At 37.2% G+C, this 24,295-nt stretch overlaps 1 protein-coding gene across 9 annotated transcripts in view; it reads right to left on the reverse strand.

Annotated features, from left to right (window-relative positions):
- The window catches only part of LOC139976217 (kinesin-like protein KIF1A), a 97,819-nt gene that overhangs the window by 44,319 nt on the left and 29,205 nt on the right, over positions 1-24,295 (reverse strand). For 7 of the 9 annotated variants that reach the window (XM_071984779.1, XM_071984774.1, XM_071984777.1 and 4 more), the window contains exons 4-11: positions 18,965-19,044; positions 16,926-17,025; positions 13,693-13,937; positions 12,667-12,856; positions 10,536-10,601; positions 9,273-9,287; positions 4,216-4,376; positions 3,228-3,438 (exon numbers count right to left, since the gene is read on the reverse strand). In XM_071984779.1, the coding sequence (XP_071840880.1) occupies positions 3,228-3,438; positions 4,216-4,376; positions 9,273-9,287; positions 10,536-10,601; positions 12,667-12,856; positions 13,693-13,937; positions 16,926-17,025; positions 18,965-19,044 (1,068 nt within the window). The remainder of the gene's footprint in view (positions 1-3,227; positions 3,439-4,215; positions 4,377-9,272; positions 9,288-10,535; positions 10,602-12,666; positions 12,857-13,692; positions 13,938-16,925; positions 17,026-18,964; positions 19,045-24,295) is intronic. The other 2 variants (XM_071984775.1, XM_071984781.1) reach the window with 1 other exon arrangement.

Below are 24,295 nucleotides of genomic sequence, written 5' to 3' on the forward strand. Positions count from 1 at the left end.
CTCTTTGTGAGTCAGATACGACATTGAAAGAATAAGCTCCCATTTTATCCTAATCGATTTATCTTACTTCTTTCGATCAATGTTTCAGTGATTGACGTTGCTTAGAAAGTGTTTTATATTGCAAAATTCTGCTAAAATTTATCATTTTTTGATATATACACTTTTGGCCATCACGCTGGCTAAATTAAAGAAAACCCTTTCAACGTTGATCTAGACAGATGGAAATTTATTATTAAGGTCTGATGAGACTGTTTCAGTTTTCTTGTGTATATTGGGTAGTATCTAAAGTCACAGAATGATCAATTAATATTTATACATTGATATATAGGTTAGTTCAGCTTCAAGTGCTTTTTCCCACACCAGAGTATTAAAGGAGGAGAGGTACCAATGCATCTGTTTACCCTCAAAATTCTTGGATAGGGATGTAAGATGTAAGGTAACTTTACCAGTAATCTATTTATTCCCAGTAACAAATGGATATTTCAACTCTTCCCATATTTTTTATTCAGTTCTAGCCTTCTTCCCAAAAAACTACTACCACCACAAACATTCATACCACCTTACAAATTTTACACCTTAATGTCCCTCATTTAGTAATTAACTAATAAATAACTGATTCCTTGCCTATGCTGTGCCCTTGAACCCCACTCAGGGGGCCTAATGATGTCAATATCTTTGCCGTTGCCTCATCAGAACACACAAAAATCCTGGGAAGCCTCGTTATGACTAATTACTCATGAAACAAACAGCCACTAGCCCTACATTCTGTGAACTTGAATGTAGTTGATGTCAGGGTGAACACGTAACCCTTTATAAACACTTTCCTTCGACTTGACGACGATGTCATGAACAAATCATAACAGCTTGAACTACATATTGAAGGAGACAGCCTTTGCGATTGGTCGATGAAAGAAAGAAAGAATGGGTAACCTTGTCATTTCTAATTATCGGGAGAGCAACGTAGCCGATGCTTCGCTAGAATTTGACCTCCTCTAACATGTAGCAGATGTCAAGAGCGCACTAATCGAAACAAATCCCACTCATTAAAGTCACAATTAATTCCCATACAAGCCACTCCACTGAGTCAAACAAATGACATACATCTCCTTGGAATTAATTGATTGAGAATTCACCGACCATGTCCAATGTTGCTACTAGGAGTTTAACTAGATTGCAGTCTGGAGAATGCAACCAATCCCTCCCCCCTCTACTGCCTCCCTCCCTCCCTCCCCCCTCTACTGCCTCCCTCCCTCCCTCCCTCCCTCCCTCCCTCCCTCCCTCCCTCCCTCCCTCCCTCCCTCCCTCCCTCCCTCCCTCCCTCCCTCCCTCCCTCCCTCCCTCCCTCCCTCCCTCCCTCCCTCCCTCCCTCCCTCCCTCCCTCCCTCCCTCCCTCCCTCCCTCCCTCCCTCCCTCCCTCCCTCCCTCCCTCCCTCCCTCCCTCCCTCCCTCCCTCCCTCCCTCCCTCCCTCCCTCCCTCCCTCCCTCCCTCCCTCCCTCCCTCCCTCCCTCCCTCCCTCCCTCCCTCCCTCCCTCCCTCCCTCCCTCCCTCCCTCCCTCCCTCCCTCCCTCCCTCCCTCCCTCCCTCCGTCCCTCCGTCCCTCCCTCCCTGAAAAGCCAATCATACCCAAACAGACCAAGAGTGGTGAATTTTGGTCCAGTTTGGCCATGTTGGAACAAATGTGTTGACAAATAATTACAACATTTTTCCTTTTTTAAGTTTGACTGTTTATCCTGTAACTTTATATCTTGTGGGTAAATAAACTCCTTGTTTTCTTTAGGGGGGGGGGGGTGGGGGAAGCTGGTTAACAGTATTCTCTAAACATACTGTCGATGTCATCAACATGGACCAAACTGAGGTACAGTAGAGCCCGGGGAGGCTTTCGTTAGTCGTGCAAGTGTTTCGATATGGACATCCGATTTTGAGAGCGGGACAACTTTTGATTAAAATATGGATAGGTGGTGTCTTTCATTCTGAAGAAATTGTTCCATATTTTAGTAAGATAATCAACATTATTACCAACTGAAAACACTTCTTAACTTTAAATTGATAAGTTGTTGTCATGGTAAGGGATATTTTTAGATATGAATTCTGACACTATATAACTCTTTGGGAGAAAAAGACTGTTATCAAACTACTTATCTACTGCAAAATGCCTGTTTAGGTCAATGCAGACATCAGAGGGCCTTACATTTCCATCCTAGCAGAATTTTCTTCTTCTTCTTCTTGTTTGTCACAAACTTTAAATCCCTTGTTTAGGCAAACTCTTTCCTTCCACATTTCCTTGGAGATAAAGTTCTCTACTAAAAAATTTATTCTAGTTTTCATCATTGATCCTATATCACCAAGCTTCCACAGGATTTTACTTTTGCATAATTTCACATTAGAATTTGAAAATAAAATATTAATCAGTTTTAACTCTTCCACCTTCACAGTTTTGAAAAACCGCTAAGGGCAAAGTACCACCAATGTTTCTTGGGGCAATTTTCGGCTAAAAATTGCTCTGACCTTTCAATTGTAATAGCCATGACCTTCACGTTCAATCATTTTTAACATTTACACTCATCAACATTTCATGAATATAATTTTTTGTGTCTTGACAATTTTAATCTGCTTTCAGGTGAATATCTCAGACAGGATATGGATCGAGTGTCCTTCACTCTCAAGCAGAATAAACAATTCATCTGCTGTCAACAGGTGACAAAACTGACAAGAAACAAATGGCAGAAAAAACTGAAGATCTTTAGTTTTCCATCAACAATTAACTCTTGTTTTAAAGTCGCAGAAATTGGGAGAGAAAAACTGCTCACATTCTTTCTCAAAAGAAGTATTGACAAGTACAAGATTAGCAAGCCCTCTTTAATTTTCAGACAATGTTGACAACTAGTGGTAGATGAAGTAGGGGGCCTAACATTTCCATCCTGACAGAACCTTCTTCTTGTTTGTCACAAACTTTAAATCTTTGTTTAAGCAAACTCTTTTCCTTGGAGATAAAGTTCTCTACTTCAAAAATATATTTTATTTTTCATTAGTCTTTCTAGATCATCGTCGTCGATTCTTGTATACTGTTAATGGATGACAACCGACCGTACGACAAAACCTCAAGAATAAGTCATAACGGAGTATATCTATGGACAGCTGTCTGCTCCCGAAATAGTCAGTGTGCACAATGGTTTCTATGGAAACCTGATTGAGCAATACCATGAGACATCTTTCCACCACTGCTTACCTTCAACCTATCGAGGGCGCTCTCTTTAGACGGCGATGTTATTCTCTGAGCGATGGTACTCGTCAGACTAGCGTTACTGATGTCAATCCCTTCCTGTTTCAGGATCTCTCTAAGCCTCATGACTTCTTCCTTCAGTTCTCTTATAAGCTTGGCGTTCGGATCCTCGTTGACGATAGCCTTACACACGATGCTCTTGGCTCGGTCTGCATATCTACGGTATAATATATATCAAAGATAATTTATCAACAAGGATTCCCCGACAGCATAAAAAATCAAACTGTTTCTAGCAGTTGTCGTCAAAGTTGCTCTCTTTCTATGCAAATCCTATGATTCACATGCCATGATATGTTGCAAAACCCAAAAAAAAGAGATTTTTTCAGAATATTTTGCATAAATTTCAGAATCTACCTTAATATGGCCAGTGTGAGGTGAATGACATCATCTTACAGGGGAACAGAGGAAGAATACATACTTTTGTCTATATTAAAATGTAAATTATTCATGCGAACAAGGATCTCTGACAATATATTTATGGGCCCTGGATCTCAGAGTATTGGACGATACTTTTCACACATATTCCCAATTGCATGAAACATTGATTAAATTACAGCTTCAACATGATCTTTGGAGATGATGTGCTTCATGTATCAAAAGAATCAAATTTTGATGAAAATCATACATTAATATTCCAGTATTGGTACAAAATTTTTGCTGTTATATCATATCAAACTGTGTCAAAATAATTCATTAAATATTAAATTGATAAAAAATATTATGGAAAAATGGAAAATCATGGTTCAATGGAATTAATTAAGTGGAGGTGATAACATAATGAGCTAGTATTTAAATATAAATTAGAGTACAAAACTTTGTTTGGAAACATTTCCAAGCCAAAAAGCAGCCTAATGCATACAAAGTATAAAAAATTCTTTGAATCTGACTGACAAAAAAGTGTCTATGAAAGGATTAAAAACTATCCGTTTCTAACCTCAAAGTACTAAGAGTTTCATCATAATTTATGTCCGCTGGACTGAGGGCAGCAACCATGGCTGTCTTGGAGTTTCCTCCTAGGTTCTCCCTTAGCAACCACGTCAGCACAGAGTCACGGTACGGAATGAAATCGTTCTTCTTTTTTCGTTTGTTGCTCGACTGAAAGGTGGATGCATGCAATCCATTGAGATCAACGGTTAATAAATCAATTAGAGAAACATCTTAAGCAGCTTTGATAAGAAAAATAAATCCTAAAACATTTTTGTATAAAAAGATGATAAACACTACACAATTGAAACTTCAATCAACGATTTAGCAGGCACTCAAAATTCAGGCTATCTACTGACCAAATGTCCGTGCATTCACTATTTGCCAGAAGCAGAAGAAAAAAGGCCCTGGCATTTTATTTGTAGTATAGATTATTAAACCAGAAATTCATGATAAGTTAATTAACCACCATCAGTCAAAGATTTGGAATAACTTCATTACCTGACATAAGCCCAGCATTACTGCTTATCAACAGAAAGTATACTATTGTGGTGCTCCCATATTCCCCTGCACAGTAATCCAATGTGTGTGTACAGTGGTGTAATTCAGCAAAATGCCAGTAAGAATTTGAATTTAGCAAGTAGATTTTTCCTAACTACTTGCATTTTTTAGAATTTTTGGGCAATAATATTGAAATTCTAGCCCTGATGAGGTGAACATCTCCTGTACTTTCAAGGTTTGTCCGATCAGTTCTGACATCTCAATTTTTTTTGTGTTTTTTGTTGCTTTAATGTGTATATTAATACAATGAAAGCTTGTATGCAATTTTTGGAGCAAAACATTTTTCATAACTGTACATCTCTTAATATTCTTGACTTAAAATAAAGAAGACCATATTACGGAAACTTTCAAAGCTGTGTAAACTAAACCCTACACTTATAGAATGAATTTATTTATTTGTTTTCAAGGAATGGTTTTTTCCTGGAACCTTAACCGTAATTGCTCTGCCAGTCCAAAATTATCAACATGCCTACCAGTACGCAGCTAATTTAAACATCACATCAAGCTTCACAACATCTGGGATAAATATTCTATATCTGTTTTCCAAGAAATGATATAATGATATTTAACAGCCCAGTTTCCTGTTTAATGATAGATTGATTGGCAGAAAAATGAGGACAATATTAATTAATAAGACAGTATGAGAAAAAACAGGTTCACATTACAGCTGAAGATCTCATCAAATCATCATTAAATCTACCGAAATTGAAAGAAAATCCCCAAAGAGTTAGGACCAATGGTAGTCAGTCTCTTATATAAACAATGGTAAAATGCGGGCGAGGAAGACGAATGCCACTTAACGCGGCACAAGCCGAGGTTTTGCAATATTGCGTGACGAGATGAGAGTCATCGATTAAATGGCTACGAACCGTTTCAGAGGATTCACGCTTTTGGCATGAAATGTATAATACAAAATAAACATACACTGACTCAGAAATATGATTCAACTTTACCTAAAAGAGCTAACTACATTAATTTCTTTGCTTATTCAAGATTAAAAAAAATTTTTTTTTTTTAGTTTTCGGCCACGACGTTTTATAAAAATGTCTTGAATTCTTGCATCTACAGGATTAACTGCTACAACAACATTGAGATAGCGATCAAAAGACATTCACATCAAAATTAGACGAATGAGGTGTCCAACACCGAGCAGCAGACAACATCTACATAGCAACACTATTAGAGGTATTTAGCAAACACGAGCTGCAAAAGAACACACATGGAACTGCTCGTCACTTGGATGTCACCATGGCAACAGAAATGTCTTCCCATCTCTGAGCAAACAGAATTGAAATTATAGTTAAGAGCTCTCTGTTAGCACTGGCATAAATGTCACGGAAACCCTGGGGAGAACCATCCGGCCGTCCTGTATTAATGATTGCTTGTAGGTCAACTGGCAATGATGCCAACACGGGCGAGGGGAAAATTACAACTTCCGTAAGAGGAGAGTGATGACAAAAACAGAAACGAATGACGGGTGAAAGGATCGGGCGAAGGAGGAAGAGAAGAATGGCAAAATCAATAGATGACCGATTTTCCATGGACGTGCACAAACGATCGGCGGCCATCTTGTTCGATGTTTATCACATTATAACCGGTTAATCTGTGGTACCGTTTTCGCAATTACAATGACTATTGTAGCATTGCAGATGATGTGTTTTGATGTTTGGGAGACTCGAGTGTATAGTCAATGTAGAAGATTTGCTATGCTAGGCTACATATGAAACAAAGAAATTTTTGCAATGTAGGGGTTGGTAATAGAAACCAACCAGTTGGGACAATTTGCTAATGTTAGTAATAGTAACCACCAGTGTAAGCGCTAAGATGTTAAAAAAGGTGGGGAATTCTTACAATTAGTTATTTGGATCTGTCTTATCACATATGCATTTTGTTCAGTCTGCACGAGAGCCCTAATTCTTCTTATAACGTGAGAGTTTACAACTATCACATCTGCACCTGTTCGTTCTCAAGTTTTCAAATTATCACGCCAGATGTCAGTTTAAAATAGAAACATGTCGGCTCTTATTACCGAATATCTGTCAAGTCACAACGACGGATATATTTCAGAAGGAAATGTAATTGTGGAAAAGAAAATTAGAGATATGCTCATAACCAAAATATCCTATTCTGATATATATATATATATATATATATATATATATATATATATATTCTTACTCAAGTAATTGAAGGATAAAAATAATTTGCAAGAAAAATACACATCCGTGACTGTTTCACGACCGAGCATGACCGGAATAGATACTTGTGAGAAAAAATGGTAAGATTGAGACTTTTTACTGCAGATATCTAGATTTACATATAATTTTCAGAGAAAAATTTTTTGTTGTTGAATTTTCATCACTAGTATCCTAGCATAATTCAACTTATCTGGAAACTATCCTTTCATGAAAAAATTCAGCAGTGATCACCCCTGAATACCCCTGGAATTTTGGAGAAAAAGTGTGGAAGCCTCAAAACACAGGTTTACACAGGATTCTGTGGCAACCTCTGGCAAGAAATCCAATGAGTGAAACTGTGTGTACTAGCAAGGTTAATTGTGACGTGGAACTTTCCAAGTTGTCTGTTTACTGCATTATTCATGGCTTGGATTGTCTCACAAACATCTGTCAAATCCACACCACACAATTTTAGTTGCCTAATAGGCACACATAAACACATGTGATTTTATCTGTGAAATTGTTTCCAAAAACATAGGTGAACCACAGACGTTTATGTGTGTTTTCTTTTGTGTTTTAACCTGTGTTCACAAGGGGCAGTTGCCATGGGTACTTGTTTTGTGAGGGTAGACATGAGTTGAAGACACACACTATTCATATTGAATATTTTCAAAGGATGTATCTTAAAAATATGTTTATTACATTAATGTTAAGTTCTACTGTCTTGTAGGCAAAAACATGATGTTAGTGAACGTTGTAATATTATAAGTGGATAGCACTTAGTTTGTACACTGCAAGGTTATAATGATATACTGTATAAGAATGGTGTCATTTATATATATCTAGCATCAAATTCAGACATGCTTTTGGGATGACTGTCATGTATAAGAATTTATATTGAAATGTAACCTATGGCAACCACGATCACTTCCTAATTTGTCAAATGCAATTTATTTCTTCCAAAAAAGTTTTACTTGTTAAAATTGCCTTCAGAGATAGCAAGGCTTCGATCATGAATGTAGCATGGATATTTATCAAAGTTTAAGACCAAGTTATCGAGGTTGCGAAAGTAGTAAATGATGGTTCACAACTTTCTTAGTGCCGTTTGACCTTTCACTACAATTCTGGCAAAGTACAGAGATTTCAAACTAAATAACCACATTAAGCATGCCAATGCTACTCAATGCAAAGAGGAAAACCAATTTCAAAATTCGAGACAAATCTACATAGTAAGCACAATAATGGCAGCCATGTTGTAGAACAGAAACGACAATATCACAAAGCAAGGAAAGCATAGGGGCATCTGAAGATAGCAGATAACATCTATGGTTAGGCTGAACGTAAATTAATCCAGGATTAAAAACGACTGCTCTGTTTTCTGACCATTCTATGGTGAAACTTTGATGAAATCATTCAATAATCAATGCAACAAAAAGCAGACAGAAATATATTAATATACATGGCATAACTATGTGGCATTTCTAGAGACAAATAAATCTTTTATTTCACAATTAATATGACCAAACCTGGATCAGCTGGTCATTCAAGGTTACAAGTTGTGACAGTTCTAGCTTACTGCTGATCTACAACGCCACAGACTTTCTCGGTTCAGAGTCACCAATTGTCAAAGCTATAAATATACAGCTTTTCTTTTGTTCTTCTCACAAAAGTGTGAAGCATTCTGGGAACCCTCAAGAGCTCCCCTTCCACGTTGCTACCCAGCCATGTTCTTCTCAGCATTCTATTAATTTTACAATCAATTTGGTAACTATCAACTGTAGGGCTCATTGTTGCTACACAAGGGCAGTGCCATGGCCCTTGAAATTTACACAAAACAAAATATTACAAAGTTTTGTGAAATCTTCAACATATTTCAACCTTTTCATCCTTAACATCTCAATTCACATAAAAAACAATCAAAAAAGGAGAAGAAAGCTGTAAAACAAAAACACATTCATGCAGCTTTGCAGGTGAACATTGTTCAGCAGAAAACAAACAACTATTTTTTTTTCTCATTATTCTACAGGCTACAACAAGACTGCACTTTCACTGCATTACTTCACTGTCGCCATGGGAACAGTTTTTTGAGTGGCCAATGGGAAAACTACATACTGTATATATTATGTTTTTAATGGAGATATGGTTAAAGGGACTATAAGAGTGAAACAACCATGATCGTCTAGTTTACATATCGATTCGATGGAAGCTTGCATTGCTCAGAAATTGGTAATATTAGTGATGGTTATGTTAGCAATATATAGTCCCTTTAAAAAGCATCAAAACATCAAAAGTTGTCAGAGTTGGGTGGTGGGTGGTGGGTATATCTTACCGATGGCAACTGAGCCTTAAGAGAATAACCGGCACAGAATGATTGGAAAATTAAAAAAGAAACGTGCAAAGAGTTTGAAAGATTCTCGCAAAAAGAGAACATGCCGTCGTTAATATATTTTGAATAATGCAAATTAGGGTTTACACGAGTGATAAGATATATATCACTTTTGCATACTCCGTGAACAAAAGTATTAATACGACAGGTTATATATCATAGCATATGTAGTGCAGAGAATTACTTAAGACATTCATTACCTTACAGAGTACGCTTGACGTAATGTCTTCGTAGAAAATCTAATTGATGCCATTTGTCGAATTATTTTTGATTTGTTGCTATGAATTATTAATTTGTTTGAACACCTTATTAATTCGTTCTGAGCAATTCATAATTCTAACAAATAAATACTTGGTAGTGACGAAATGATAATTAATACAAAGGAATAAATGATTCCTAGTATCCTACAGACAAATGGTACTAATGAGCTTTCATAAATTCGTTCTAAATAGCCTTGAAAATGAAACAGGAAGCAGATGAATTTTTAAGAGTTTCGTAAATTAAGTAGATGATGTAGCAATGAGGTTTTTTTCAATCAAAAAATTTGTGCTGAATTCCATTGGACACCTTCAGCAAATCTTGTATTTTAGTTTAATAATTGCCAACGATATTTGATGATCAAGAAACTAGTCACATTACATTCTAAGGCAAAAAGCAAGAGAAAGACAAACAATTTTTAAATCTTTCTATTTTTTATATTTTTCAAAGAAGTAAATACTACCACTGTATCTGGGTGAAAAAAATTCTAAAACTAGAAGGGAAGCAGTAATAACTTGCTAAAAAAGTCTAGTAGACCATACATGTACCCTCCTAGATTGAATAACTCTGCAATGTTTGTGCGGACACTATGCAACACTATTATATCATAATGCTGAAAAATTGGAACCAAATACAAACTGTTGCAATAATTCATCTCCCATATCACTGTCCATATTGCTACAACCCTAATCTGCTTCTACTGAGGTACCTTCTTAGGCTAGATATCACCAAACTACTTTCCCTTAGTTCAACTATTCTACATGCAACATCTATGATTCCTCATAAGACAGTTTTTTTTTTTTTTTTCCATTGTTATTTGGTTTTAACCAGAAAATGTATGGATTGCTCCCCCACCACCACCCCCCCCCCCTCCCCTCCAAAACAAAAAAATATTGGTTTATAATTTACAGCAATGCTGAGCATTGAATAAACATTCACGCTTCTTACCATTTCTGCCAGAGCTGAGATGACTTTCCCGAGTGTTGTCAGGGACTTGTTTATATTAGCACCTTCCTAAAGTCCCCCAAGAAAGAAAGAGAAAATAAAATAAGAAAAAAAGAATAACATTAATAATGTTTGTACAGTGTTGCTACGACAGGATGAATCATGCCTCGTGGTACGAGCGGAAAACAAATAGCAGGCAAAACTAGCACTTATACTTGTATGGCAAAAATGTCATTCAAAAAGAAGTTAATTATGATAATTATTGATAGAGGGAGAAAAAATGGGGGGAGGGGGGGTGAGAGGGGACAAATTTCTCATGTCTGCTCCTAAAGAACATATTATCACGCACATTTCAAATTGAAAGCTGCTGCAAAGAAAAACCCAAAATACAATCAGACGGATAAAGTTTGAATGTAAATTACTAAATATTCATTCAGTTCTGTCCGGGGAAAATAACATATTCTTTTGACACTGGTTACTGTATTAATGTTTACTTTTCAGTAAATTTGGAGGAGCAAATACGACAATAATTTGGCATATTGAGGATGAAATTTGAGATTGCAGTTGGTCAAGATGGAAATATGTATAATGCTAACAGTTTTTACGTTGTAAAATTTTGCTAAAAGGAGAGGTGCTGAAACATGTTCTTTGTCACTGTTATGGTGAAAACTTGTGTGATCACAAAGAATATGTGTAGGATGAATAAAAATTAGAAATGCATACAGTCAAAGGCCTTCAACAGGAAAGAAGGGGTGAGGAGGGTGAGGGGGGGGGGGGATGTTGAATGGATGGGAAGAAAATCTCTTGCAGTGGCAGGTCAATATATGTCTAATATCCAAAGTAATATGGAGGCTATATATCACTCCTGCCCCCTCCCTTACCCACCCTACCGCCCCTTTGGTTCCTCCCCAACGTCCCTCCCCCTCTTTGAAACATCACCAGTGTCCATGACAACTGAAACAGGGGGCAGCACAATATAAAATGATGGTGCTGTCCATACAACATGTCTAGATGCACAAAGGTAAGTGGACAGCTATAGTGCCAATAATCTAGCCATTTTAGTATTACAATCCCAGGAGTCAATAGGGCGTTCCTATGGCTATTCTACTATATGACCATGATTTATTTTCATGTTTAATCCCATATTGAACTCGACTGAGACTGTGAAATTCAAGCCCGAGTTATATGCACCCCCCTCCCCCCCTCGTACAATCAATTACGACTGGCAATGTAGCAAACGTTGATTCCTTCGATATACCCAGGGGCCAGGGAATAAATTCAAGAGATAAATTGCCGGCTGTACCGTACGTCAGACTCTCTACGATAGATCCGCAACGAATAAGGGAGAGGAACTTGTTCCTAATTCATAGACGTTCACCGATCGTCAGCCATTGTATCGAGCAGTAAATTTTATGCCATTTTGAATGAACCGCAATCTTTTGAATTATATCGCCCTGGATGTATATATATTTATGGTCTGTATACATACGACTCGGCTACTAAATCACGGCGCAGACGACTACGGAATGAGTTTTCATCTATTTCAAAAGGGACAACGTTTGAAAAATTTCCAGCCTTTGGTGATTTACGATAGTATCCATGGAAACAAACATGGACTGAAAACTTATTACTCATGATTGGAGAGGGAGGGGGGGGGGCGATGTAAATTCCTCATCTTTTGGGTATTGAACCAGAAAAATAAAAGCAATATATTTGAGGAAATTCAATGCATACATGAAGAACATATGTTCCTTTTTTTGTCTAAAATCTTAGAACTGTAAATGTTCAGGAGAATGTGATCATACATTTCAAATCTCCTAGTGGAATTTTCTTTGTCGTTTCTTTATCAGTTATATTACAAACAAAACCATGAATAGGCACTACTGTTTTCTATGTATGGACAAGTTGCTGACACCTGCACATAGAGACACTATAGAAAATTTTACTATGCAAGCTGGTGACAAATGAGCATTGTCTTGTCCAAATCATATAAAAAGTTTTTTCCCCCTTGCAATTTTATGTAATTTATACAGATGTGTTTCTTTTCTTCTTTTAAAAATTTTTTGGTATTTCTGTTGTCAAAATGATACTTATTCAAGTAAATACATCAGCAAACACATGAAATTCGACTGACCTTTAACCTTACACCTTTAGCCCCTGTAGAGTCAGCTCTTTCACTTCCTGCCAGGTCAACCAAACTGATTTTGCTGACTTTCTCTGTGGAGAGTTTGGACAATTCGTCGTACTTCTTTTGGGTGAAAACGATGGTGAACACAGCGTGTGACCTACTACTGGTAGCGTTCATGTTTGTAGAGGCCACAGTCCTGGAGAGAGAAGAAAAAAAGAGGAAAGGGTTGATTAAATTGCCCAGGATTTCTTTTGTTTCTATGTATTTCTTTTGTTCTGGGCTTACTAGGTAAGTTTTTAAGTAAGAGCACATAATCTCCAACCCAGTAAACAACTATTAATGATAAAACCAAATAGACCTGTTAAAACCTGATATGACATACTGTAGTTCCTATGTTGTATGGGCAATGGTTGGAAAAGTAGAATCTCTTAGGTCAATAGCACATTGTGCAAAAGTTCTTTTTATTGTATTGTTAAAATTAGACAGAACATAATAGACTTATTAAACAGTCACATGTCCTGACACTAGGATGGTGGCTTTCAATAAAGCAATATTTTTTTTCTCTCAGTCATTTAGTCCAAAGCCCAATCGAGTTCAATCAAGGCCCACTTTAATTAGTTTCAAGCTAAACCCAAGTAGTTCAATCGAAGCTAACATATTTCAATTGAAGCTACTCCAATTTTCAAACTGTACATTTAGTTTTACTCTTGACCCGCACCTCATATTCTCCCTTTTCTCCCCTACCTTCTCACCCCACCCCAACCCCTCCCTTAAGATGAAGAGGAGGAGAAGGCAAAGAAGAAGTTTAAGAAAAATGAGCTGGAGGAAAGGAGAAGAGGAGGTAAAGTATAAGTTAAAGTAGGCAGAAGGCAAAGACGAAGAGGATTGAGAATGAGGAGGAGAGAGGAGAGGTAAGAGGCGAGGAAAGAGGATAACGCAAAGGGAAGGAGTAGAGGAAAAGAAGGAGGGAGGAAATATTTGAAGAGGAGGGAAATGAGGAACTGAGGAGTGAGAGTAGGAGGGAGGACTGACCTGGCTTTGTTTCCTTCATCCATCAAATCTGATATGTCATTGTAGGAGGTGACTGCGAGCTTGGATAAATCTTCCACATACGGGCCGAGAAGCGGATGCTCTCGGACTCGGAGATTCTTCTGGTTCTTGGGATTGAGAAGGTCCCGGACCCGCTCACAGTATATCTCCATGTAACTGACTTCCACGGAGAACTGGAGGTTGCCGTCGTTGTTCTTGTCGATGCGGTCAAAGAGTTCCTCGCACATCTAACAGAGGAAATATTAGCAAAGTACTTTGAGCAAAAACGAGAAACGGCAAGAAGTATTGTCTTGCGGAAAAAGAAAGAAAAAAAATACAAGAGTAGGGAATGTTACTTCGGGAAAGCTAATTATTTTAATCTTACCATATTATGGATAGTATCACACACTAATACAATTTGTGGTTGTTTTTTTTTTGGTATTTTTTTTGTTTTAACAATTAACTTGCTAAGTTTACAGGATTATGCATTTTGGCTATGGTGTAGAGTTTTTGAAGTACCTGCAATTTTCATCAAGTGGCAAAAATTGTGAAATTCTAGGCCTGATTTATAACAATGCAAATGCTGCAAAAATCAACCACATCCATGTATTGGCTCTGACTAATTTTGTTCATACTATTAAAGGAGGTTGCAGTGGCATGAAAAGTTAATGCGAACTTAAAGTTGAGCATACACTATGCTCTAAAGTTTCTCATCATAAGGCCATGCTGTTTTTGCATTACAAAGTAATTTGTGTTCATGTAACTATGGATAATGAGATTGATGGGAAAGTCATTCTTTGGCTTCATCAGTCATCGAAAAAAAAAAGCAGCAGAAAAACAACAACCCTGACAGAATGAGAGAAGGATTAATCAATAACTATAAAGGTTACTGCACTGTTGCGTAAACTTTGACGTGAAATGTCAGCCTATATAATATCCGTAACTTCCGTACCTGCGACCAATCAATTTCCATAATTATACGAATCTTGGAATCAAGGTGAAGCTTGTAATAAGCAGGTTTTTTCTATGAAGAAGATGTTTGCATTCGATAAAATATTTCCGCCCACACACACGCAGCAAGTATTATGTATCATGTTTGTTTCTGTTAATGGTGTTTGTTATATATTGACCGTGTCCTTTGCGTTTTTGTATACCCTTGAGAGCGTTTGCAAAATCTACACCTAAAATTGCGGCTTAAGAACGTCAAACTCGTTAATTAGTGAGTCATCTCGAAGAAAGCCTTGAAACTTGAGATGTGAAAAAAGAATTAAAAAAAAAAAAATCCCCAGTGTGAAGCCATAGCTAATGAACCGTGAAGGAAACTTTTAATCAAAATTTGAGCGGTGAAAGGATTCACGCTGTATTTAGTGTTGATTTGAAACTGTGTGTTGATAGATGGCAAATCCAGGATTTTACTAAGGAGGGGGAGGGAGGCCTGTGGCCCTGGGGTGTATGAAGCTGACCGTGATGTAGGGGGACTGAAATGTTGAAATTTTAAATGTCAAATGGTGCATTCTGGGGCACATGTATACTACAGAGCTGGTCTATAATTAGGTATTAATCACAAGGTTGTGCTATAAAGTAATTTTGAATTGTTTCTTATGTGAGGTGAAAAGGGGAATGGGTGTACACCTTCCACACACCCCACATGTGGGCAATACCCAGACCAATCTTCTGTGTCCCACGAACAGGTTGGCAAACCATATTAATGCGAGCAATGGAACTGTAAGAGCATACTATAAGAATTATGTCAACATTTTATGATACCAATGGGATATGATGGATTTGGCTTTCTGTAGGTATGATTGATTGATTGATTGCTTGATTGATTAGGATGAAATACTACTTCCAAAAGATGTTACGGATACATCCTTTTAATCTCATCTATGATGTCATGCAAGCCTGCGGCATATCAAAGAGGGTCACCCTTCTCATCCTACAGATTGGGTACAAAATTTCACTTGAGGCAAAACAAAATCAATAAAGCCTTACAGGACTAATAATAAATTGGACTAATCATACCATCATTATACTGTGATGATTCAAATTAAGTTCTGTTTAATAGTTTGTCATCTATATTGGATACCATTCAGAGGGTTTTTGACTACAGAGAATGTTGATATTGTGGTAACTATGTGTCTCTTTATAATATAGACCTGTAGATTGGGTGCAAAAATATCACTTGTGGCCCCACAAAATCTATAAAATAAAACCCATGGTTTACACTTTAATCAGCCTAACTAATAACTGGACTTAAATTAACTTTCTTCCATCTGTCATCTATATCGGATACCATTCAGAAGGGCTTTTGACTACAGAAAATGTTGATATTATGGTTGTCTTTGTATAATATTATGACATATGGAAAATGAATCAAACTCTGATTACACCTCTCTAAGCTTTAGATGAATTATAACAGTGTCACTTTAAACCTCGCTACAAAAAAACTCTAAACCTACATTTGGGGCCGGGTTACCATCGATGATGTATTTCCCACATGCATTCACTGTATCGATCGACCCTAAGGGTTTGAAGGACATAAAGCTTGGGCTAATGGAAAACTTGCTCTGTATAAAATCCGATACTTTGCAGTATATTAATGCATGGGCACTGTGAGAGGACAGACGTGCATATCGAGATGCTTGCATCCTGTCCTGTGGTTAATGAAAGTAAAGCTGGATTTGATGTCAGAGCAAATATGAATGAGTCACGCCAAAAATTGTGGACACAATCTGAAGGAAGAAGCATCGTAAAATGGCTGAAAGCTGGGACGGAGAAGTGACCGTCTAGGTGAGGAGATGGAGAGGTTTTTAGATTTCAGAAAAATACTACTTTTATAGTACAGATGGAAGTGTAAATGGTCCATAATTTTGCTAAAATAGAAAATAATCCAGATTCTGTCCAGATATCTGGAAAAGTACACAGGTCGGATGAGAAGTGTGCAGGAGGTCATAGCCCTGGGGTTTGGGGTTAATTTGAAGGCCCAGGCCAAATATGGGATAAAGATTAATGTATCCTCATTGTCATAATAAACTTCAGGCAAAATGAAGATGTAAAAAAGGGAGCATGGTGATAAATGATTGTGTCTGGCTCCAGACATGGTTCTTGTCACATGGTGACAAAAGAATATACTATACAACTGCCTTTCTTCCCTTCTTGTCTGGTCAAAATATGTTTGTCAAAATTTGCTTGTCCATCATATTGGTCAAGATATAAATGACTGCCATGCAAATTACCTGAGGGATAATGCCCTGTTGTGTCCCTTCCTGTTTTCCCATCATGGTATATGACTTTCCTGAACCGGTTTGACCGTATGCAAATATACATACATTATATCTGTAAAGCAAAAAAAATTATATGAAGTATTCGAAGCCTGGGTCAAAACATTTCAACAATTTTGTGAGCTGCTTAGAGGACCCAATCATGGACACTGTTTTGCTTTCACAACATAACCTTAGCAACATCAAAGAACTACTAAACTGACTGTAGCTGTAAACATCTCAAAACTTTCTAATTAACAGAAATGAAAATTCGCACAGATACAAAAAAAATAAAAGTCCATGTTAGAAATGACACTTCGGGTGGTGAAGTGAGGTGTTTTCAGTGACCAGAAATGATTGGTCCCTACAAGAGGGGAAGGGGGGGTTAGTGTTCACTCTAGACACTGTAGAGTGAGTTTGCTAAGAGAGAAAGTGCAAGTGAGAAAGTGAAATACATATATGCATACATGTACACTGTTTTTCCAAGATAACTGGATAGAACTAGCTGCCTGATGATGCACATGATCCAGTCTATGCCTCCCACCCCCCCCCCCCCCTTGGACTATGTCAATAGTAAACTTCCTCAGATATGCAACACAAGAACTCCATGGGCATACATAAAGACTTTTACCGCCTCAAATGACATGTTTACATAACATTCCAAATTTGTCAAGGACAGATTGTGTTGAATATCATCATGGATTGCTCTGCTGTTGATAATACGTTAAGGGAACATGGTTCGATTGAGTAAGTAGAATTTATAAAACAATGGATTATAATTAACAATTAGACCTGCACTGAGGTGCTGAGTCATCGTCAATTTAGCCTTAAAAAGGAGATTTAACAAATATGTAAAGCAGCATTTTGCGTTTGGTCGCCGTTTTCTACTTTTTTGACATGTCCATTGAGTTTTTTACATATATCAATCACAAAACAGCAAACTAAGATATCAGCCAAGTTTTTCCCTGCCAACATCGTTAATTGACGAGTAATTAAGGATATTTGCAGATAATGAGAAAGGTGTCCACGACAAAATTCCACATTTAAAATTAATCACATACACTTCCCCAAACCCACTAGTTTGAATTCAACCAATCAGAGATGCAGGTTTAGTTATGAGCCGTTGCTAAAAATAGATTCAAGACTTTGCGTTGGTACAACCAGGGAGTTGTTATGGAACTCCCTGGTACAACTGCAATATAGACTGTACACAAATCAAGCTTGGTGTTGTATTACGTATTGGTCAATGATGTTCGTAGTGTTTAAATATTCATATTATGGGCGAGGTTTATTGGGGATCCCAACGGAAAATATCTTGGAGAAAAACAAAGTTGAAAGTTGCAAAGTTTTCGACTCTTATACCACCATTTGAAGTAAGATTTAAATAGATAAGCTAGTTATGTATGTCGTTATGGCATAGTGGAGTCAGTTGGGTTAAGAAATATCATAGAAAAGGACGTAAAATGCTGCTTTAAGAGGAATATCTTAGGAACAAATCTAGCATTCTTTTTTTCTTTTTTTTTCCTGAGATTCTTCTTCTTCTTTGAATTTGAATTTATTGTCCGCAATCGGAAATTCGGCTTAAATAGGTGGAATCGAAAAAAGAAAAGAAAAAACAGCAATAGTATATGTATCAATAGACTGTGATACACATACAGTAATACAAACATATATACAGCAAGTCCTACAAATAAGAAACTTATCTTCTCACTTGTGAATTAAATATATGGATAGAATTAGCCACAAATGAGTATCTGTAGCGGGCCCTAAGTGTACGTGGTGGGCATAAACGCAGTCCAGAGCGGTTGTAATTATAGTGCTGAAACAAAGGGTGTGTTGGGTCTTGCATGATATGTTTCAACTTTTTGCAAACCCTATCATGGTACAAGTACTCCAACGATGGTAATTGAGCACCGATTACACGCTGAGCAACTTTCCTAGGTTGCTCAAGCATCTTGCTTGGTATATAATGTATCAAGGCTACAATGAAGCCTAGCATGAATTTTAGCACTCACCCTTCAAAGGCATGAGACAACATTTCCTGCCCAATGTCTTCATAGACTTTCCTTTGAGATGCAAACATTGGGTCATCATCCTGAAAAGAAAAAATAAGAGAAAAAAACAGAGATTAAAATATAATAAATAATGGACAAAGTAGGCGAAAGATTTGATAAAGTCCTGGAAATGTGTCTTACTTCTCTGTTCTCCATACAGTACAAAAGCACATCTTTATAGTGTAAAATGAACTCAGTTGAACACAGTGTTAAATGATAATTAAATCTATGGATAAGTAAAGGTGAGGTCAAAGGTAAAATATTCATCAAGTGGCTCTTGACACGGTGGGAAAAAAGAGTGCAGTAGTTGTGATGAGATAGGTGAAGAAGAATTCAGAGAAGTAACTTTGATATGGAAGGAAAAAGTTTTATAGATTATGTGAAATATTCTTTAATTAATGTACATCTATGGCATATTGATAAGTACATATAAGGAAAATTTACTTCAGAGACTCATCAAAAGGAACTCACAGTGATGTCAGAGACTGCAGCTTGTCAAGTCCCCCCCACCCCCCCACCCCCCCACCAGGGAACTAGAAAGGACCTAAACGACAATGAACCCTGTTAATTTAGGGCATATGGCTGGAGTCTCCCCATTTAGTCTCCATAATCTCATCCAATGAAATGAATCACTTCACATAACATCCTCTCTGTAACTCATCATCACTTAGAAGAGCAATATATAGCTGTCATTTTAGTTCCCACCCCCCCCCCCCCCCGATGTTCCTACTGTACTCTGAAATAAACCCCTACTGAACTTATAGATCTGGACATTACTTGTAGTATCGCTAATTACCATAGCAACTGTCAAGTATTTTTGCAGCATATGGCAACCTATAAAAGATGAGCAGTTAATTTTTACCATATTGCATCCATCTCAATTTGCACAAGATCATTGTGATACCAAAAAACAAAACAAAAAAAACCTTGCAAGACATCAAAATCAACTATGGTTTGGACGAAGACGTAGATGAAAGACTTCAGACATCTCTTATTTTAATATGATTATATATGGTCTTCTACTGATAATATAATTAAGCCCTACATAATTAAATGTTGATACTCGGCAAATAAACGCAGACATTGTAAACAATGTTTCAAATTGGTATCTAACGCACTGAACTTGCCGTCCATTGTATGCAAATTAGATGCAAATGTCGTCGTCATTGGATTACACCGCAGTGAGGATAAGAATCTCGCTAATTGAACGAAAGAATTAAAAACGAGCAGCCTTTAGGTAGGCTTTGTGTCTTTGCCCTACTCCACTCTAAGTACATGGCAAGGACAACATTTCTATTGATATCTCAAAGTAGTTTATTGATTACTACTGAAGAAAAAAACTAAAATTGTGAGGCTTTTAGACGATTGCTGCATAGCACATGGTTGGAAACTGAAACAGTTTCTTTTTCTTCCTCAAAAAAAAATGGACTGTTTAGGAGCGATTGGTTTCAGAGTTGTAATGAGTTACTTCAGAGTTGTAATCAGTTACAGTTAAAATTCAAGCTGGACGGTGAATTGCCAGGCCTAGAATTTCATAATTTTTAGACACTTGCTAAAACCTGCCAGCTTAACTCTTAATATTGCTAAAATGACAATTCCCGCTCGCATTTTCCTTGAATTAATACAAAAGCAACATGTGTCCAATGGCAGAAAAATACAAGGGACGTTATTTCTACTTGCGAGTGGCAAAATTCCCCGGCATTTGTAGTCAGTAAAGTAACCTGCATTTTGAGGCCTGTTTTGCCGGTGGTTTATAATTTCTCACTTAAGTTGCCATGATAACACATGTCATACTTATAAGAGTAATATTGATTTCTTAGATCATAAAGAAGAGAAAGTTACTAAAATTTCACAACATATATTTTTTTTTAAGAGAATGAAAGTCAAAAATGAAAGTCAGTTGGTTTACCAAAGTGTAATACGATGGCAAAATATGAAAACAGAAACTCAACATCCTGATATCAATATTGGAGATGTTCTAAACTTTTAACAGCAACCATGTATCTTTAACATCGGCCATCCGTTGGCCTTTAAATGCCATCCAACGTTCGTTCCTTGCTTAAGTGTTCCAGCAGATTACCGGCTGACATTTTGGTAGACAGGCCTTCAAAGACTCAGTTCTTATCATGGAGGAATTAAACTGTCACCGCTATAGAGCATCGTCTGTTACAGAATCACTCAGTTCCAGATACTTTAGAACTGTTTTCACTGATGAGGGAAGATGCAGCTTATGCATGGGTTCATGTATATATTCATTTCTTCGTCATGGCATATAACTAAGGTATAAATCAGTGTAACAGTTTTTCTGTTGATCATTATTACTTTCTGACATTTCCAGCCAACAAGATGGCGTTCGCAAAAAGGCAGCTGAGAGTATTTTGACAAGCAAAGCCTGTTAAATTTGCATTTTATTTGCTATTACATCTATTAATGTGTTTCAAAGTACAGAGCTTGTACATACTCATTCGATGTAATCTCTCACTATGAAACTGTGATTGTGGTGCATATTTATTCCCCCACCTGGACAGACTTTTCTGACAATTAGAAACTGACTTTCTGGAGATGCTAAAAGTGGAGGGTAATATTATTTGGGGCAGTACATATGCTTCTAGAATTCAAATTTATTTTTAACCTCCAAAAAAGGGCCGCCATTTGTCACTATTAACAAAGATCATAGTCAACATTAAACTCCACTTTTTGTCAAATTGAACACCCTTTCAGTTTTCGTACCCTACCCGTACATCTAATCATTTCTCGATTCCACCTTTTTTTGACCTTACTCACAACACAGTGTCTGTTTCCAAGGACCTAAACATGTTCTGTGTATTATTATGTTGTTTATATCAAAAGTACTGAAATAAAGTTCTATGAATGAAATGAATAATGGCCGGAGAAGGGGTAGGGGTGTGGGGGGGGGTGGGGGAAGAGGAAGGAACTATGAGTATAATTCAAACCTAAATCCAAAAGAAACAAAGATCAATGATTCTATAATTCCCTTGTGCCCCTCCTCCCACCTGTGCCTTCTTTCCTTATAGTGTATCATAACTCCATGTGACTATCACCCTGACCCCATGTGACTATCACCCTGATCCCATGTGACAATCACCCTAACTCCATGTGACAATCACCTTAATCACATGTGACTTCCATGTGTGTTGCGTGTTCCATGTGTGTTGCGTGTTCCATTAACACTGTTTACAGTCAATTAATCCTGAAAATTGGTAATATCAATATTCAAACAATTAGCACTTTTGATACAACTTTTTGGTTCATTTCATGCCCCCTAAAACTACTTCTCATCCTAAACATGAGTTTTACTGTAGATCAGTACAAGAACTGGTGGTTATACCGATATTCCAACATATTACCCATTTTTATGCAACTTCTCTCTTTCTCTTCTTTTACCCCGATAAATTCTACTAGCCTGACCCCAACAAATAAATCTCATCCACTTTTACAAATCACTCCTATACAGCAGCCTTGCGTGCGTGCCTGCGTGCAGACTTCCAACGATTCATCGACGTCTTGACATCATCAAAATATCTCATTTTATGATTCTTTTGCCGATTCTCTCAAGTCCACTTGTTGCTGTAGGTCTCTGCCACGTTTTGCGACTCTCCGACAAATTTTCGGAAAACAGTTCGTCAAGAAAATTTGACATATTAGGTGCGTCGTACCTCACATCGTTTCCACATCAGAAAAACAAATCTAAAGGCTAGCAGCTTCAATCTGTTCAGAATCTACGTCAGTTTTTCCCTCATTTTCAACTCGGTTGCTAGGGCGATGCTAAATTTAACAAGGAGGCTCTCTCTTACGTTGGAGGGAAGTTGAGAATTATGCATTCGGAGCTTTATATACTCAAAGTAACTTTCACGTTCCCGAACGCACGCAAGTGGGTGATTGGATTACCGTCCTCCATCGTCAACCATAGAACGAAGCAAGATTGCCGCAAATGTTGTAGATCTCTCGTTGAATTATTCTGTTAAGTTCCGTACATGAATGCGGCAATAAAACGATTACATTATTGCGTGTTCGAATAATCTCTCTTTGACATTCTTTCCGGTGATGAGGATCAAGTTAGATTCTTAAAGATGGGTCAAATGATTTTCGATTCAGTATAAATACAACAGGTATATCGTTTATTTTATGTGATTTTCTTGCAATTTGAAAATTTATATATAGCTAAGGCTTCAATCCATAGAATAAAATTGGCAAAATTTCAAGGAACTTGAAAGAATATCAAAGGATCATTATAAATCACAAATTAATTCTACAATGGCATCAAGTGTCAAAATACTGGTCGGGCATGTAAGGGAAGACTGAAGAAAAATACAGAGTTGTAGCACTGAATAACCCACAACCTGACAAAACTACTCCTAAAACAGCTGAGCTGGATCTAGGACAGTAGATTTAGAAAGGGAAAAAAGTAATCATGCTTGTATTTGGTCATTAATCGGAAGGTATGAAGTGATGAAAGAAGCTAGTTGTATTTCATAACCGAATTCTACTTCCCATAAAGTTCACTCAATATAGGATCTTGGCTACAACTGCCGATTATTCCGAATATCAAAAGTTACTCTCATTGAAATTTATTTTTTCCCCTTTGTGCAATCAGTTTAACCCAAATTTTTACATGCAGAGTGGGCCATTAGCTACATCTCTGCAGTTTCATCCTCTAGTCATGCAAGAGTGGATAATGTCTAGGCTAGGTATGGAAACATGTTTCAAAATATTACAGACTATACAGACATTTTAAACAAGACTGATATTACATGTTGTATAGTACTGCAGATTCTGCATGCCAATATTCTAACTGTACATGTTTCCTGTGTTCATGCCCTTTACTCTAACTGTACATGTTTCCTGTGTTCATGCCATTTACTCTAACTGTACATGTTTCATGTGTTCATGCCATTTACTCTAACTGTACATGTTTCTTGGGTTCATGCCATATTCAATCTGTGCATGTTTCCTGTGTTCATGCCATTTACTCTAACTGTACATGTTTCCTGTGTTCATGCCATTTACTCTAACTGTACATGTTTCATGTGTTCTTGCCATTTACTCTAACTGTACATGTTCATGTGTTCATGCCATTTACTTTAAATGTGCATGTTTCATATGTTCATGCAATTTACTCTAACTGTACATGTTCATGTGTTCATGCCATTTACTCTAACTGTACATGTTTCTTGTGTTCATGCCATTTATTCTATCTGTGCATGTTTCCTATGTTCATGCCATTTACTCTAACTGTACATGTTCATGTGTTCATGCCATTTAATCGAACTG

This window comes from Apostichopus japonicus, chromosome 11 (genome assembly GCF_037975245.1).
Source record: "Apostichopus japonicus isolate 1M-3 chromosome 11, ASM3797524v1, whole genome shotgun sequence".
NCBI lineage: Eukaryota > Metazoa > Echinodermata > Holothuroidea > Aspidochirotida > Stichopodidae > Apostichopus > Apostichopus japonicus.